Genomic DNA, 18,185 nt, shown 5'->3' on the forward strand with positions numbered 1-18,185 from the left:
AGAAAGTTGCTGAGAGCTCAAGAGGAATTAAAAGTTTCTTTTTGATTTGATGGTGTAGAGGTATCTGATTTTAACAAGCATTTCAGTGGGACGGGAGAGAAAGCCAGATGGAAGTAGGTTGAAGAGTGAATGGGATGTGGAAAAGTATAGAGATTGTAAATGTAGATGACATCTTCAAGAAGTTTTTCTATGAAGAGGAGCAAGAATTGGGACAGTAGAGCTCAATATGGGATCAAAGGAGGGTTTTGTTTTTGTGTTTGTTTTTTAAAATGAGAGATAGTATATTTGTATATTCATAAGAATGACCCAGGAGAGGGATAGATGGATGAAATGTGAATTGAGGACATTAGGAAGAGAGAGGGTAGGTAGTGCTTGTAGTTACATGAGTTTCTTTGATTGCCCAACTTCTCAGTTTTTCAGCATGCTGTGATACGTTGAGAATCTGTGTGGGACAGAGTATGTAAGAAAGGGAAAACTCAAATTGGAAGCTACTGGGGAAAAATTTGATTTCCTCTTTCCTTTTTGAAAACAGGATTACAATTTATGTATTGTAGACAGTTTTTTTTTCCCATAAGCATAATTTTTAAGATCTTGATTTTTTTTTTTTCTGGTTACACAAGTAATCTTTGTCTTCTCAGAAAGCATTTTCTTTACAAAAGGAACTGTACAACCTACAGTGAAAATTCTGTGTAACCTCACCCCAACCTTTTCTTTCTTTCCTTTTTTACCATCCTCTAAACTTAGAGGATTGTTGTCAATACTTTAGTATTTGTTTTTTAATTTTTTCTATAATATTAACATAAATGATTTACTTTGGAATGAGATTATATATCTGGTTCCTGAACTTTAGCATATATTAGTATATATAAATCTGTTGAAATCAACCTTCTTAATTCATCTTTGTTATCCATAATTTTGGTATACTTGATCTGACAAGAACTAAAGGAGATCATTTAAAAATTTCTGTTTCCTTAGAGGTACATATTTCTGCTATAGTTTGTTGCTACATGATGGGTTGAATTCTGGATAATTATCATGTGAGTCTCTTTTGTATGGTTCAAAGCTTTTTGCTTTGAAGACAGCAGCAGAGTTAACATTGCTCTTGTAAAAACAAAAATGATTCTTTTTTCCATCATTTTGTTTTCAACTTTTAGGAGTGTCTGTTAAAATGACATGTGGTTAGTCGTGTTTAGTTTTGTTTTGTTTTGTTTTGTTTTTTACCAAGTCTGAGAGTCTTTTATAACTTACCTGATCTTATTCCATTTAGATATTAAAAAAAATTTTTTTTTTAATCTTCGTTTTTGGCTGTGCTGGGTCTTCGTTACTGCATGGGCTTTTCTCAGTTTGCAGGTGGTGGGGCTACTCTCTAGTTGCGGAGCTCGGGTTTCTCATTGCAGTTGCTTCTCTTGTTGCTGAGCTTGGGCTCTAGGGCACGAGGCCTTCCGTAGTTGGCGGCAGTAGTTGTGGTTCCTGGGCTCTATAGAGAACAGACTCAGTAGTTGTGGCGCATGGGCTTAGTTGCTGCGAGTCATGTGGGATCTTCCCGGTCCAGGGATTGAACCTGTGTCTTCTGCACTGGCAGACGGATTCTTTACTACTGAGTTACCAGGGAAACCCCCATTTACATTTATTTTTATGTTTCAGTTTGCTTTTTTCTTATTTTCTATTTTTATTTTTCATCAGCAAAAAAAAAAAAGAAGAGAAAGGAGCTATTAGTTTATTTGAGGCTTCCTTTTATCTTTAAGTTTATATTGAATCCCAACTTCAGTTTAACATCCTTAATCCTTCATAGTATATTGTGATACCCTGTTGCATATTAACATAATTACTTTATCTTTTACTCCCCACCACCTTTTTTAGGATAGGTTGAAGCTTTTGGTTCTGGCCTACTAGTTGTTTAATTTTTACATTCTGTACATTGACTCATAAAATTACAGATAATATTCTGTTTAGTAGCTGTACCACTGTAACTCAGAATTAGTTTTGTGTTTAAGTGTTTATTTTTATGTTTTTCAAAGCACACATTTTCCAGATGTAAGTTCTTTAATACTGATGATGTTTCATTGTGGTTTGATTGAAGTATAGTTGATTTTGAATGTTTTATTAGTTTCACATGTACAGCAAAGTGATTCAGATATTATGTATGTGTGTGTATATATATATTTTTCATACTCTTTTATCTTGTAGCTTATTACAAAGTACTGAGAATAGTTCCCTGTGCTATGCAGTAGCTCCCTGTTGGTTACCTACTTTATATATACTAATAAATATATATATATAAATCCTAAACTCCTAATTTATTCCTGTGTCCCCTGTTCTCCACCCAATGATGTTTCATTATGTGATTAGGATTTGTAAGAAAGCAGTTTGAGAGTGCTATTATTTAAATATTAATTATTATGTATTTGAGAACTTTATAGTTCCTTTTAGAGTTGCTTATTACCCATAATTTGGATGACACACTAAGTAAAGAATCCTTGACAAATCTTTTTCTCATTTCCTATAGAAATGAGTTTTCTGACTTTTTAGGTTTTCATGAGACCTTTGAGGCTAGCCTGATATTTTTTCACCATTGTTGGTCATTGGTTTCTTCTACCTAAATGCTTTTTAAGATTTCTGAAGCTTTCCAAGTCTGCAGCATATCTGTAACTTGATGGTTTATTCCTATTTTTTGTTTATCTTCCTTGGTGCATGATGAGATTATTCTGTCTGCAAGTTAAATTCATTATTTCAGAAGAGACCTTGACTTGTACCTTGACTTTGTACCTTTCTCTTCTTTACGAACAGTATTCCAGGTCATTAAAGTATATTAATGAACAAAGCAGATAAAAATCCCTGCCCTTGTGTGGAGCTTAAATTGTAGCAGGCATATGATGATGATACATGAGAAAATCATATAGTGTTGTGGATAGGAAAAGCAGTGTAAGAGGGATTGGAAGTTCTGGGCAGGAGACAGGCCATAGATTACAATTTTTAATAGTCAGTTTTTAATAGTGTAGGCCTCATTGAGAAGGTAGAGGGAACAGACGTAAAATTAGGAGCATATGTTGCATGCTGAAAAAGCAAGTAAGCCATGTAGTTGGAGGAAAGGAAGTAAAATGAAGGAGAAGGTACAGGAAAATAAGGTCGGAATAAAAAGAGGCAGAGTTCAAGGCATGCAAGATTGTATATGCCCTTAAAGGCCATTATTTGTGGAGTCATTATCCTGGTTGCTTTATTGAGAATGGTTTGTAAGGAATGATGGTAGAAGCAGGGAGGATTGATTAGGCAGTCAGCACAATAAGATGGTTAAGATGTGGGTAATTGCTGTATCATACATTTGAAAGTAGGATGTGAGAAAACAAGAGGTATCAAAGATGACTCCAAGATTTTAGTCTGGCAACTGAAAGGATGGAATTGTCAGCAACTGAGATGTATATAGAAGGCTAAACATGGAGTGCATTTTAAGGAAATACATCATTAGGAGTTCAGTTTTGCACATGTTAGGAAATGTCTCAGACATTCAAGTGAAAATGTCAGGTAGAATGTTCCAAATGAGTCTAGAGATCAAGAGAAAGAGCTGAGCTAGAGGTATTGATTTGGGTTATCAGCATATGGGTGACATTACCAAGAGGGTGATTATAGATATTGAGGAAAAAAAGACAGGGACTGAGGCCTGGGGTGTTGCCAGTATTACAAGGTTGCCAAGAGGGACCAGCAAAGGAGACTAATAAGGGGAGGACAAGTGAGATAACAAAGGTAGTCTCCTGAAGTCTGTTCAAGAGAATAACTGTTGAAAGGTTAAGAGGAGAGCTGAAAACTGACTATTGCAGAACGATCATTTATAATATTAGTAAGAGCAGATTTAGTGAAGTGATGAAAGTGATTAACTTGAAGTGAAGTCAAAGTCGCTCAGGTGTGTCCGACTCTTTGCGACCCCATGGACTGTAGCCTGCCAGCGTCCTCTGTCCATAGAATTCTCCAGGCCAGAATACTGAAGTGGGTAGCTGTTCCCTTCTCCAGGGGATCTTCTCAACCCAGGGTCCTCCCACATTGCAGGCGGATTCTTTATCATCTGAGCAAAAGATTAATTTGAGTACATATAAAAGGGAATGGAGAGAGAGGGATTAGAGACAACTAGTATAGGTGATTTATGTGGAGTTTATTGTTGAGTTGCTCAGTCATGTCTGACTCTTTGTAACCCCATGGACTGCAGCACACCAGGCTTCCCTGTCCTTCACCATCTCCCAAAGTTTGCTCAAACTCATGTGCATTGAGTTGATGAGGCCATCCAACCATCTCATCCTCTGTTACCCCTTCTTCTGCCCTCAGTCTCCTTCTGCCATCAGGGTCTTTTCCAATGAGTTTGTTCTACGAAAAGGAATTCTCATTCTGGAGCAGTTACTCACAGGGAGAGGAAGATGAAGACTTCTTTTTAAAATGGGAGCAAAAGTGGTTTTTGGTGTGTGTCAGAGAAATGATATAGTAGAAAAGAGGACTCTGATGATCTTTTCCACTTTATTCTGATATTTTGAATCATTGAGTGTTTTACCAAAGAGGGTATTCATTTCTTTAATGGGTTTTTTCTTTACTTTCTTTACATCTTACCTATGGTTGTCTCATTTCTTCTTTCATCTTTTATTTCAAGAATCCCATCTTAAAGACAATAGAGAAGTCCAAAATTTCTTGTTTCCTAGATTTATTCTTTGAAAACTACCTCCACTGTTTCTTGCTACCAAAGTTTTCTTCAGTTGGTTGATTACCTGTGAATTGAGGTATTGTGTTTTTTTCAGTGTTATTGATTATAGTATTTACTTCAGGATGTTGCTTAGTTTTTCTCCTTTGTTGTGTTGCTGATACTGCTGAAGGGGAAGAGCCAGTTCTGTAAAGAGCTATTTATATACCTTTTTGTGTTTACTTACTCTAATGATAGTTTTTAATATCTGCTAGACACTTAATTAGTAACATTGTTCATATTATTTGTGAAATGGAATGTTTGTTTTACTAGATATGCTTTTGCAGACATGAGATTTACCTAAGTGGCCAGAAAAAAAGACCATGGGTATTTGTATTTGAGCAGAAATTAAGATTTATATGTAATGATGAATCAGAAGTTGAATTATCATAAATCAGATTTGTTTTCTTACTAACACAATTATTTAATTGGGGGCTGCCACTTCTGACTAATGATTGGTCAAAAGCTATAGATATAAATGACCAAATAACCATATGCCCCATCTTTTTTCTTGCATTTCAGAAAACCTTGATGGCAATAGAAGTTGTCATCATCTAGCCTTAGACAGTTTAATTTATGAAATAGATTTTATAGTATATAAATTATTTTAAATTGGTATAAATTTGAAGCTATAGATTAGCAACTCTTAACTAAGGGTTGTATATTAGAATTATGTAGTTTTTCAAAATTCACATTTTTAAAGAACTCTCTGACGCGATTTTTGTTCCTAAGAACTGTCAGTTTATAGAGCTTCCCTGGTGGCTCAATGGTGAAGACTCTGCATGACAATGCAGGAGACATGGGTTTGATCCCTGGTTTAGAAATATCCCACATTCTGTGGAGCAACTAATCTTATGCACTACAACTACTGAAGCCTAGAGCTTCAGTACCTAGAGCCTGTACTCTGCAACAAGAGACGCCTCTGCAATGAAATTCCTTGCACCACAACTGGAGAGTAGTTCCCGTTCGCAGCAACTAGAGAAAAAGACCAAATGCAGCCTAAATAAATAAAAGATCTGTCACTTACAGAAAAAAGTCACAGACATTTTTCTTCATCATAAAAGCTAATATAGGAGTGTCTAATTCAAAACAGCTTTCCTACACAGAATTTTATTTTGTAGCAGTATAAATTAGTAGAAAAATTGGTAGTCTCGTAAGTTTTTTATGCATTTTTTCCCCTACAGTGTGTGTGACCTGTAACTCGATTGTCAAGGCGGTTAAATGTTAGTAAATTATCCCTTTAGAGTTTGCCAGAAATTCCATGCTATAAGCCACCTAGCCTTTCATTCCCTCAGATTAGTGGTGTTGAATCTGCAGAATTGAGTAACTTGCCTTTGTACATTTATGGACCTTGGGAGATATCCCCTCAGCATAACCCAGAGAAATCTAACCCCAATTTTAGTAAAGTGTTCAGAATTTAGATTGGTTCCTAAAGGGTAGTATGAAAAGCAAATTTCTTAAGAGTTGATTGGAGCAGTTAGGACTAGCTACTTACTTTTCTTACAACTTTTTCCTTTAGTTGACATTTCAGATTAAGATCTTTTATTTCTGTTGCTGCTACCAAAGGCTAGGCATTGCTGTTATCATTAATCTGCTTAAATGTAGTCTTTTTTCACCACTTGTATTATCATTCTAAACAAAACACCCATCATTGCCTTAGTTTTTACTTTTCTAATCAAATGGTGCTTCTAGTAGTTTGCAGACTAGAAAGCATCTTAATGCTCCTCCTAAGAAAGACGACAACCCAACCACTGTATCCCTACCTCAGCTCATTTCTGCTTTCTTGCACATTGTTTTGTTTTGGTGGTGGTGGTTAGTGGAAGGATCGTCTAAGGAGTAGAAAGAATCCACACTACTTGACTTGATGGGCTAGGTCTTGAGCCAGGTCAAGTACTCCAGTGCTTTGATGGTGACATTCCAAACACCTAGTTATACTGTGTGTAAGCTGTATCACCAGAGTGATGGTATATGAAAATTTAAAAGTTGGATTTCATGAACTCTGGATGTTGCTAGGTAGAGCAGCCTCAAATTGAAATGAAAGAAAGGATTTAATTGACTGTTAGTTGCTCAGTTGTGTCTGACTCTTTGCAACCCCATGGACCTTAGTCCACCAGGCTCCTCTGTCCGTGAAGTTCTCCAGCAAGAATACTGGAGTGGGTTGCTGTTTTTTCCTCCAAGGGATGTTCCCGACCCAGGGATCAAACCTGGGTCTCCTGCATTGTAGTTGGATTCTTTACCGTCTGAGCCACCAGGGAAATTGCGTAACTCGGAACTTGAAAGAATATTGAAAGGTCAGTCCATCCAAAGGAGAGATTCCGATGGGAAGAATCGGAAATTAAAATGAGGGCTGTTGCTTTAAGTGTTGAAACCTCAGCCTGTGCTCCCTTTCTGCCCCAACCCCCCCACACACACATTTTTCTGATTAGAAATAGCATGTTTTTATCTGATTTGTAAGTCAGTTAAAATACTCATGACAAATATAAATACACCCTACTTAAGGAAGACTGACTCAGAATCTCCTTAAGGGTTGAATTTCAGGCAGTATTTCCTTAGTTTTTGAAATGTTCATTCCCTGGTTAAGAAGCTATTTTCTCCCAGTGCAAGATTGAAGTTAAACTTTGAAAATCCTTATGTAACTTTTTACTATTGTGAAAATGTTTTGTTCATTGCTAATAAAAATTACCTTTTTGGGTGCCTAGTAAAATGTTTTTAATAGACTAAATTAACATCTCATTTCCCACTGGGATGTTACTTTCTTTTATAAAAAATATCTTAATGTTTAAGAAATATTCAATAGATAGTATGGAAGAAAATGGGGAAATAAGGCATAAATGATGAAACTATAGACACTCATGGAGTTGCATAGCTTCATTATATAATCAATAAATAAAACTATGTTATGCTTACTAGTATAGCTATGCACAAAAATCTCACTTGGAACTTGTCAAAGACCAAATAACAAATGCAGCAATTAACATACCACACTTGAACTGTGAATTGTGTGATGCTTACTCCTTGTTTTTCCTTTTCATTGGCATTGAAAAATGATCTTTTCTAATTTTCCTGCCTATCCAGTTTTCTCTTATTTTCCAAAGAGAACAGTTTCTTCTGTTCAGCCATTTTTTGTCTGTTCACTTTCATCTCTTTCTCTTGGTCAAGTTGCTGTTTATAGCAGAATTTATTTATTGAATGCCATATTGATGGACATTAGGTTGGATGTAACTTTTAGATATTTCTTTTGATACAAATTGTGTATTTATATTGCTTGATACTAATGTTATTTTAAAGGGAATTAATTAAAATAGTTTTAACTTAAATATTTTTTCTTATAGCAGAAAAAGAAAACTAAGAACTTCAATCCACCAACACGTAGAAATTGGGAAAGTAATTACTTTGGGATGCCCCTCCAGGATCTGGTTACAGCTGAGAAGCCTATACCACTGTTTGTTGAAAAATGTGTGGAATTTATTGAAGATACAGGTAGGATAGAAGTTACCATTGCAAGACATTTGATTTAAAATTTATGCTACTATTTAATCATAGGTATGATTTAAGGTAGTAGTTTGAATGTTTTCAAAATGTTTAAGACTGATACTATTTTTTAACTCATTTTACACATGAATTTTTCCTTTTAAAATTCATAGCAATATTTATGAATGCACAGGAGGTAGCTTGTTTGTGATGTTATTATTTATTCAGGAGCATTAGCTTAATATGGTTTATATGGTTTGAGTTGTATTTGTAAGGCGTGTGTAGATATCCTCACTGTTTTAAAAACAAGCCTGCTCTTACGTCTGTTTCATCCAATGAATCTGTTGGACTAGTCACAGTTGAGGAATATAGGCAGAATATTATGTTTATGTGCATTTAAAATGAATACAAGTTAACCATGAAACTGTAGTGATCTGAATAGACTACAAAATTTAATGGTTTGAAAACATGAGCTAATTTCATTATAGCTCTATTTATTCTTAATGACCTCTTTTGATAAGCTTTTTTTTTTTTTTTTTTAATAAAAAAGTTAGGCGAATGTCTTATCTAGAAAGCTCATTTTTACTTCAGTGTAAATGGTGAAATTACATTAATTGATTTTTAAATGTTAAATTAACCTGAGATTCCTGGGATAAATACCACTTGGTCTATGTGTTATTGCTGGACCCAGTTTGCTAAAATGTTAAGGGTTCTGCATTCTAAGAATTAACAATTTATAGTTTTCTAGCAGTGCCTAGAAAATCCCATGGACGGAGGAGCCTGGAAGGCTGCAGTCCATGGGGTCGCTGAGGGTCGGACACAACTGAGCGACTTCACTTTCACTTTTCACTTTCCTGCATTGGAGAAGGAAATGGCAACCCACTCCAGTGTTCTTGCCTGGAGAATCCCAGGGACGAGGGAGCCTGATGGGCTGCCGTCTATGGGGTCGCACAGAGTCGGACATGACTGAAGTGATGCAGCAGCAGCAGTGCCTTATATCTGGTTTTGGTATCAGGGTAAAGCTGGCATCACAGACTGAGTCTGTTTTCTGGAAAAGATTGTATAGAATGGTAATAGTTCTTTATTAAATTTTGGAGAATTCACCAGCGAAACTATCTGGACCTGGAATTTTGTGAGGAGGCTTTTAACTATAGATTAAATTTCTTTAATGGATATAGGACTGTACAGATTTTCAATTTATTCAGTAAGCATTGACTGTGTCTTTCAGGGAGTTTATCCTTTTCATTCAAGTTGCTATAAGGTGGTGTATAAAATTCCATATCATACTTTTGATGCCTCTTCTTTTGTTTTTGGCATTACTAATTTCATTTTTCCTTCTTGTTAGAAGTTTGTCCATTTTATTGATCTTTTCAAAGAACCAGCTTTTGATTTTATTGATTTTTTTTTCCTCTTTTGTCCATTTCTAAACTCAGTGAATTCTACTTCTTCTTTACTTCTTTTTGCTTTCGATTTTTTTTATAGTTTCTTAAGGTATAAACCTAGATTAATGATTTTGTCCAGTCTTCTATACTGTTTAGCATTTTAAATTTTCCTGTAAATATTATTTTAGCTGTACACCAAGGTCTTAATGCTGTTTCCATTTTCATTCAGTTCAGGATACTTTGTAATTTATTTCCCTTTTGACTTTTTAATTTAACACATTAATTTTTATTTCAGATGTTTTCCAGATAACTTTGTTATTCATTTATAGTTTAATTTTGTTGCAGTTGAAAACAGTTTGACTTCAGTGTAACTTTATTGAGACTTGTTATTTATAGCCCAGAATGTGGTCTGTTTTGAAGAGTGTTCCTTGGGACCTTGAGCAAAATGTTTATTAAGCTATTGGATGAAAGATTCATCCAATGTCAGGTCAAGTTCTTTGAGAATATTGGTCAAATCTTATCTGTCCTTACTGATTTTCTTGTTGACTTGTTTTTTTTAATTGAGTACTGTTAAAATCTTTAATCATGATTGATAACTTGTCTGTTTCTCCTTTGAGTTGTGTTAGCTTTTGCGTTATGTGTTTTGTAATTTCTTTAGTTTCACATATATTTAGGTTTATGTCTTTTTTTATGAAATAGTATCTTATGATGCATTCTCCTTGTTTTGAAGCCTACTTAATCTAAAATTAATGTAGCAAACTGCATTTTCTTTCTTTTTTTCTATGAAGTATGTTTTTTTAATCCTTTTAATTGTATCTTCTTATTTAATGGAGTTTCTCATGGACTGAGTCTGACAATCCACTCTTCTAAGTGGAGTATTTATTAGATCGTTGGCTTTTTATGTAATTATCAATCTAATTGGTTTTAAATCTTCTGTCTTGTTTTTATTTATTTTTTGTCTAGTGTGAACATTATTCCTTTTCTGTTTTTGCTTTCTTTTGGATAAGCTGAAAACTTTTTTCTCTTATTTTAACGCCAGCATCCAGTTACAATGTTTATCTGTTAGGGTTATTTTAAGTGGTACTCTCGAATTTTAAATACATATCTTTAATCACAATTCATCTTTAGACAACATTACACCAGCATAATGTGTAGCTTAAGAACCTTGGAACAGTACATTTAACCTTCCAATCCCTTTTTCTATTGTACACTTTAAATTTACAATATGTTTTAAGTATCATAGGATATGTTCATAATTTTTACTTTAAATAAGTAATTATCCTTATTTTTGAAAGGTTTTCTTAAGTTATAATCCTCTTAGAAAACAGCTTTATAAAAATATAATTCACATAATCTACACTCTACCCATTTAAATTGTACAGTCCAGTGGTATATTTGTATGTTCACAGAGTTGTGCAAGCATCAGCACATTCAATTTTAGAGCATTTTCATCACTTCCAAAGTAAACCCCATCCATTAAGCAGTCAGTTCCCCATTCTCCATACTCATCATCCCTTAACTTTCTGACTCTATAGATTTACCTATTCTGGTCTTCTTCTTTGCTTTAACATAGTGTTTTATAGCATCCACGTTAGCATCTCTCAGTACTTCATTTTTTAAAATAATTTTTATTTATTTTTGGCTGTGCGGGGTCTTTGTTGCTGTGCGCATTACTCTGTAGATGTAGGGCGTGGGCTTCTCATTGTAGTGGCTTGTCTTGTTCCTGAGAACTGGCTCTAGGGCACGCAGGCTTTAGTAGTTGCAGACGTGGTCTTTGTAGTTGCAGCTCCCAGGTCCTAGAGCACAGGCTCAGTGGTTGTGGTGCATGGGCTAACTCAGCAGCATGTGGAGTTTTCCCAGATCAAGCCCTGAATTCATTTCTTCTGCATTGGCAGACAGACTCTACCACTGAGCCACCAGGGAATCCCCATGCATTTTTATTGTTGAATAATGTTCCATTGATGCGAATTTGTGTTGATTGCCACTTTTTGACAACTCTGAATGTTGCTGCAGTGAACACTTATGTACCAGTTTTTTGTGTGGACACATTTTTCCCTCCTTCGAGTATACATACCTAGGAGCAGAATTTCTAGATCATAGGGTACGTATGTGTTAATCGCTCAGTCATGTCTGACTCTTTGCGACCCTGTGGACTGTAGCCCATGAGGCTCCTCTATCCGTGGAAGGAGTGGGTTGCCATTTCCTTCTCCAGGGCATCTTCCTGATCCAGGGATCTAACCCGGGTCTCCGGCATTGCAGGCAGATTCTTTACCATATGAGCCACTAAGGAAGCCCCTATGTTTAACCCTTTGAGGAATTTTCAGTTGTTTATTGGCCATTTGTATATCTTTGGAAAGACATCTTTTCATATACTTTGCCATTTTTAAGTTCAGTTGTTTATCTTAGTGTTGAGTTGAAGAGTTCTTTATATACTCTAGATACAGTTCAGTTCAGTCACTCAGTGGTGTCCAACTCTTTGCAACCCCATGAACTGTAGCATGCCAGGCTTCCCTGTCCATCACCAACTCCCGGAGTTCACCCAAACCCGTGTCCATTGAGTCAGTGATGCCATCCAACCATCTCATCCTCTGTTGTCCCCATCTCCTCCTGCCCTCAATCTTTCCCAGCATCAGGGTCTTTTCAAATGAGTCAGCTCTTCGCATCAGGTGGCCAAAGGATTGGAGTTTCAGCTTCAGCATCAGTCCTTCCAGTGAACACCAAGGACTGATCTCCTTTAGGATGGACTGGTTGGATCTCCTGGTAGTCTAAGGGACTCTCAAGAGTTTTCTCCAACACCACAGTTCAAAAGCATCAATTCTTCGGCGCTCAGCTTTCTTTATAGTCCAACTCTCACATCCATACATGACCACTGGAAAAACCATAACCTTGACTAGAGAGACCGTTGTTGGCAAAGTAATGTCTCTGCTTTTTAATATGCTGTCTAGGTTGGTCATAACTTTCCTTCCAGGGAGTAAACATCTTTTAATTTCATGGCTACAATCACCATCTGCAGTGAACAAGTTGCTTTCAAATACGATTTGCAGTTTTTTTCCCCCAAATTTCTTGTTGGTATCATTTGAAGCACAAAAGTTGTAAATTTTGATGAAATCTAATTTTTTTTTGGTTACTGTGTGCATGGTATCATATCTAAGAAAGCTTTGCCAAAGCCAAGATTACAAACATGTATTCCTATATATTCTTCTAAGAGCTTTTTTGGTTTTACCTGTTATATTTAGGTCTGTGATTCATTTTGAGTTAATTTTTGTGTGTGGTACAAGGAGGCATCCCAGCTTGATTCATTTGCTTGTGCATATCCATTGTCCAAGCACCATTTATTGAATTACCTTGACATTCTTTTTGAAAATCACTTGGCTATAAATGTGAGTAGTTCTTCCACTTATATTCCATTGATCTATATGCCTACCCATTTTTGTCTGTACCAGTTTGTTTTCAATATTTTATCTCTGGGGTTATTTTTGAAACCAGGAAGTTTAGTCCTCCAACTTTGTTCTTTTATTTCTAGGCTGTTAGATTTTTTTCTTTTCAGTTTTTTGGATTGCTCCTCATCTTCTGCATGATATTTACCAAAAAATCTGTTTTTCTTTCCAGTATTCCTCTGTATATGATGTGTTACCCTCTCTCCCTCAATTCCCAACTGCTTTTAAGATTATTCTGTTTTTTGCTGAGTTTTTTTATTAGCATATTAGGTTTTTTTTTTTTTTTTGGTGTGGGTGTGTATTCTTTGGGATTTTCTATGTATATAAGGTCATATCCACTGTGAATAGGGATAGCTTTACTTCTTCTTTTGAAATTTGGTTGTCTTTTGTTTCTGTGTCTTGCTCTGGCTTGAACTTCCAGTGTAATATTGAATAGCTGTGGTGAAAGCAGGCATTGTTGGTATTCCTTACTTTAGAGGAAAGCTTTCTTTCACCATTATCATGTTAGCTCTGAATTTTTCATAAATATTCTTTATCATGTTATAGAAGTTTCCTTCTGTATTAGTTTCCTGGAGTTGTCAGAATGAACTCCCACAAACTGGGTAGCTTAAAACAATAGAAATGTATTTGCTGACAGCCTAAAGGCTGGAAATCTGAAATCAAGATGTCAGTTGGGTCATGCTCCTGAGGGATAGAATCCTTTCTTGGTTCTTTCTGGCTTCTGGTGGTGTCTATCAATCCTTGATATTCCTTGGCTTACAAGTAATAATGTTACTCCATTCTGTCTTTGGAGTTCTGGCTGTATCTGCCTTCTTAGAAAGATGCTAGTTGTTGGGTTAAGGACTCACCCTCATCTTATATGACCTCATCTTATCCTAGCTGATTGTAGTGGTCTTGTTTGCAAGTAAGGTCCCTTTCTAAGGCATTGGGGGTTATGACGTCAACATATCTTTTGGGGAGACTAAGTCAATCCATAAAACATTTTATTCCTAGTTTGTAGAGTATTTTTTATTGTGAAAGGGTGTTGGATATTGTGAAATGATTTTTTGTGTCAGTTGATATAATCATGTGGGATTTTTTCTTTCATTCTATTAATGTGAGTTGCATTATCTTTTTGTTATGTTGAACCACATTTGCATTCCTGTGATAAATCCCACTGCCTCATGGTATATAATCTTTTTAATGCTGTTGCATTCAATTTGCTGTGTGGGTGCCCAGTTGCGTCTGACTCTTAGCCCACCAGGCTTCTCTGTCCAAGGAGTCTCCAGGCAAGAATACTGAAGCAGGTTGCCATTCCTTAATGTAAGGGATCTTCCCAACCCAGGGGTCAAACTTGCATCTTTTGCATCTCCTGCATTTGCAGGCAGTTTCTTTACTACTGTGCCACCTGGAAAGCCCTTCAGTTTGCTAGTGTTCTGCAGAAGTTTTTTGCATCTGTATTCCTAAAGAATATTCGTATATAGCTTTCATTTCTTTTGGAGTCTTTGGCTTTAGTATTGGGGTAATACTGACCTCATAGAATGAGCTAGGAAGTGTTTCTTCCTTTATCTTTTTATTCTTTAGAATATTTTAAAGCTAGTTTTCTCTGTTATTAAAGAGCTATCTTCAGGAACTTTTGAAGCATTTCTATGTTAGAGATTTTCTAAAATTTTTTCTTGATTTTAGTCTTTCAGTTTTATGTTTTGTTGCCAGTGTATCTCCTGCTGCTTATAATTTTATTTTGCATTTCCAGTTTACAACTTCTAATTTGTTGTGAGTCAGGAAAACATATGGCAGAATTAGTCTAAGTTGTGTTTTTGGTTAGGTTGAATAGAATCTGTGGGTAAACAGGAGGTATTCCTCCTATAAAGAAAACAGTATATTTTAGTGCAGGGGTTTGTAACATCTTTTTGGTTATTTATAATCTTTTTTATTTGCATTTTTTAAGTTATGATAGGTTAGGGGATGAGATGACCAAGTTCCAGATAAATCAGGAATTTCTCTCACTATCCTAAAATTTATATTTGCATGTAGATGTAGTTAATCTGAAATGCCCTCATTATTACAAATTACAAAGAAAAGATTACCTCTAAAGCTTAGAGGTTATTTTTCTGCTCAGATTATGTTAGAAGCATGAGTGTCTCAGTGAGGTTCTTTAAATATTGGTCTGAAAATTATGTTGTTCCAACACATCAATGATAAATGAAATAATTGAGGTGAAATGAGTATAAATGAATCTCTGTTTTTTTGGTAAAATAAAGGTTACTATAACTTTGTTTTTATTTATACTTCATCATTCCCACTTGCCTTTTTGAAGAACTCCTACTCATTTTCGTTGATCTAAATAAATAACACTTTTTCACTGAATGTCATTGCCTTTTATCGTCTGTGCTTCCTTATCCTACCTATATATCAGTCCATTTTTATATTCATTCCTTTGCATATCTCATCAAACCCCACCATGTTATTCTCTTGGCAAACCTCAACTTTGATTAAACTAACTCTCTGCCTTCTCTGTAATTGGACGAGAAAAGTAGATCATGGCTGTAGAAAAACATAAACCATGCATTTCACGTTAAATATGTGACCACAAATCTGAAGTAATCATCCAGTGTTTTCTTTATTTCTAAACATTTTGAAAATTTTTTGAACCTTCAGAAATGTTACAAGGATAATATTATGAAGCATCCACATAACTTTCATCTAGATATACCAGTTTTGGGGGAGGAGGTTACCACATTTCTCCCCAACCTTTTTTTTTTTTTGGCTAAACCATTGGAAAGTTACAGACACCATGTACTTCATTCTTGAATCTTTTAGCATATATCTCCTAAGAACATTTTCTCCACATAACCACAATATAAATAACACCTTTGGGAAATAAAACATTGATAAAATCTTACTTTTTAATATTTTGTTTATAAGCAGATTTCCATTATTATCCTAGTAATGCCCTCTTACAGCTTCTTTGTTCTTTCAGTTTAGGATCCAGTCAAGGATCGTGCATTTGCATTTATTGTTATGCATGAAATATGTCTCTTTATCTTTCCTTAATCTATAATAGTTCTCTAGCCTTATATTTTCTTGACACATTTTTTGAAAATTCTTAAGTTTTTTTTCCCAGAATGTTCCTAAATTTTGTCTGATTCCTGGTCAGATTCAACTTAAACACTTTTGGCTGGAATTCTACATAGGGCTGAGATATCTTTCTTTGATGCATCACACTAAGAAACATATGATGCTATTTCCTAAAGGACTTCTTAGGTTGCTTTGGAAATTCTAGACTTTTAATAACCTTAACAGTGTCAGATAATGCTTAAAGTTGTGATCATTGACATCTGACTTTAATGATTCAAGAGTGACTTGTTTATTCTTGATATAGCCAAGAATTATAAATTAGCCCTTAAAGCGTTTCATGAGATAATTTTAGTATGCCTGTGTCTAGCAGAAATTCCTTAAGGATTTCTAGTATATTAATAAATGGCCTTTTGTGTTGTCTGGCTTTGAAACATATTTTTTATCTGTTAGCAAGAACATTTTCTTCTTGAAAGTAGCTGGTCATTGGGGTACAGCTAATCCTTTCTTTTTGTTTTTTTGAACACCATAGCCATTAGACCATAATCTCTAAGAGATTAGGGACCTGTAGCTCCTAAAACTGGGGGCACATATGATTAAATCTTTATTTAATAAATGTTTAAAAATGAACCCTAGTTTCTTTTAATAACCTTACATGTGTGTCCTTTGTGCCAATAGTAACACAAGAGTGATATCTTTTTAAGTCTTTATTTTCCAAAATAGAATTAGCATTTATTATTTTTTCCTAAAACGAGTGCATGACCATTGCAAAAGATAGTGTGGCTTTTTATAATTTAAATTTATATCAGTTCAGTTCAGTCGCTCAGTCATGTCCAACTCTTTGTGACCCCATGAACTGCAGCACACCAGGCCTCCCTGTCCATCACCAACTCCCGGAGTCCACTCAAACCCATGTCCATCGAATTGGTGATGCCATCCAACCATCAAATCCTCTGTCGTCCCCTACTCCTCCTGCCCTCAATCTTTCCCAGCATCAGGGTCTTTTCAAATGAGTCAGCTCTTTGTATCAGGTGGCCAAAGGATTGGAGTTTCAGCTTCAGCATCAGTCCTTCCAGTGAACACCCAGGACTGATCTCCTTTAGGATGGACTGGTTGGATCTCCTTGCAGTCCAAGGGACTCTCAAGAGTCTTCTCAAACACCACAGTTCAAAATCATCAATTCTTCTGCACTGAGCTTTCTTTATAGTCCAACATCCACATATGACCACTGGAAAAACCACAGCCTTGACGAGATGGACCTTTGTTGGCAAAGTAATGTCTCTGCTTTTTTAATATGCTGTCTAGGTTGGTCATAACTTTCCTTACAAGGAGTAAGCGTCTTTTGATTTCATGGCTGCAGTCACCATCTGCAGTGATTTTGGAGCCCCAAAAAATAAAGTCTGACACTGTTTCCACTGTTTCCCCATCTATTTCCCATGAAGTGATGGGACCAGATGCCATGATCTTCGTTTTCTGAATGTTGAGCTTTAGGCCAACTTTTTCACTCTCCTGTTTCACTTTCATCAAGAGGCTTTTCAGTTCCTCTTCACTTTCTGCCATAAGGGTGGTGTCATCTGCATATCTGAGGTTATTGATATTTCTCCCGGCAATCTTGATTCCAGCTTGTGCTTCTTCCTGCCCAGCATTTCTCATGATGTACTCTGCATATAAGTTAAATAAGCAGGGTGACAATATACAGCCTTGACATACTCCTTTCCTGATTTGGAACCAGTCTGTTGTTCCGTGTCCAGTTCTAACTGTTGCTTCCTGACCTGCATACAGGTTTTTCAAGAGGCAGGTCAGGTGGTCTGGTATGCCCATCTCTTTCAGAATTTTCCACAGTTTATTGTGATCCACACAGTCAAAGGCTTTGGCATAGTCAATAAAGCAGAAATAGATGTTTTTCAGGAACTCTCTTGCTTTTTTGATGATCCAGCGGATGTTGGAGATTTGATCTCTGGTTCCTCTGCCTTTTCTAAAACCAGCTTGAACATCAGGAAGTTCACTGTTCACGTATTGCTGAAGCCTGGCTTGGGGAATTTTGAGCATTTCTTTACTAGTGTGTGAGATGAGTGCAACTGTGCGGTAGTTTGAGCATTCTTTGGCATTGCCTTTCTTTGGGATTGG

The 18,185-nt window shown here is 35.9% G+C and overlaps 1 protein-coding gene across 3 annotated transcripts in view; it reads left to right on the forward strand.

The window, feature by feature from the left end:
• ARHGAP5 (Rho GTPase activating protein 5) overlaps nucleotides 1–18,185 on the forward strand; it is a 79,287-nt gene that overhangs the window by 33,486 nt on the left and 27,616 nt on the right. For 2 of the 3 annotated variants that reach the window (XM_024982060.2, XM_024982061.2), the window contains exon 3: nucleotides 8,047–8,194. In XM_024982060.2, the coding sequence (XP_024837828.1) occupies nucleotides 8,047–8,194 (148 nt within the window). The remainder of the gene's footprint in view (nucleotides 1–8,046; nucleotides 8,195–18,185) is intronic. The other variant, XM_024982064.2, reaches the window with a different exon arrangement.

This window comes from Bos taurus, chromosome 21 (assembly GCF_002263795.3).
Source record: "Bos taurus isolate L1 Dominette 01449 registration number 42190680 breed Hereford chromosome 21, ARS-UCD2.0, whole genome shotgun sequence".
NCBI classification, from domain to species: domain Eukaryota; kingdom Metazoa; phylum Chordata; class Mammalia; order Artiodactyla; family Bovidae; genus Bos; species Bos taurus.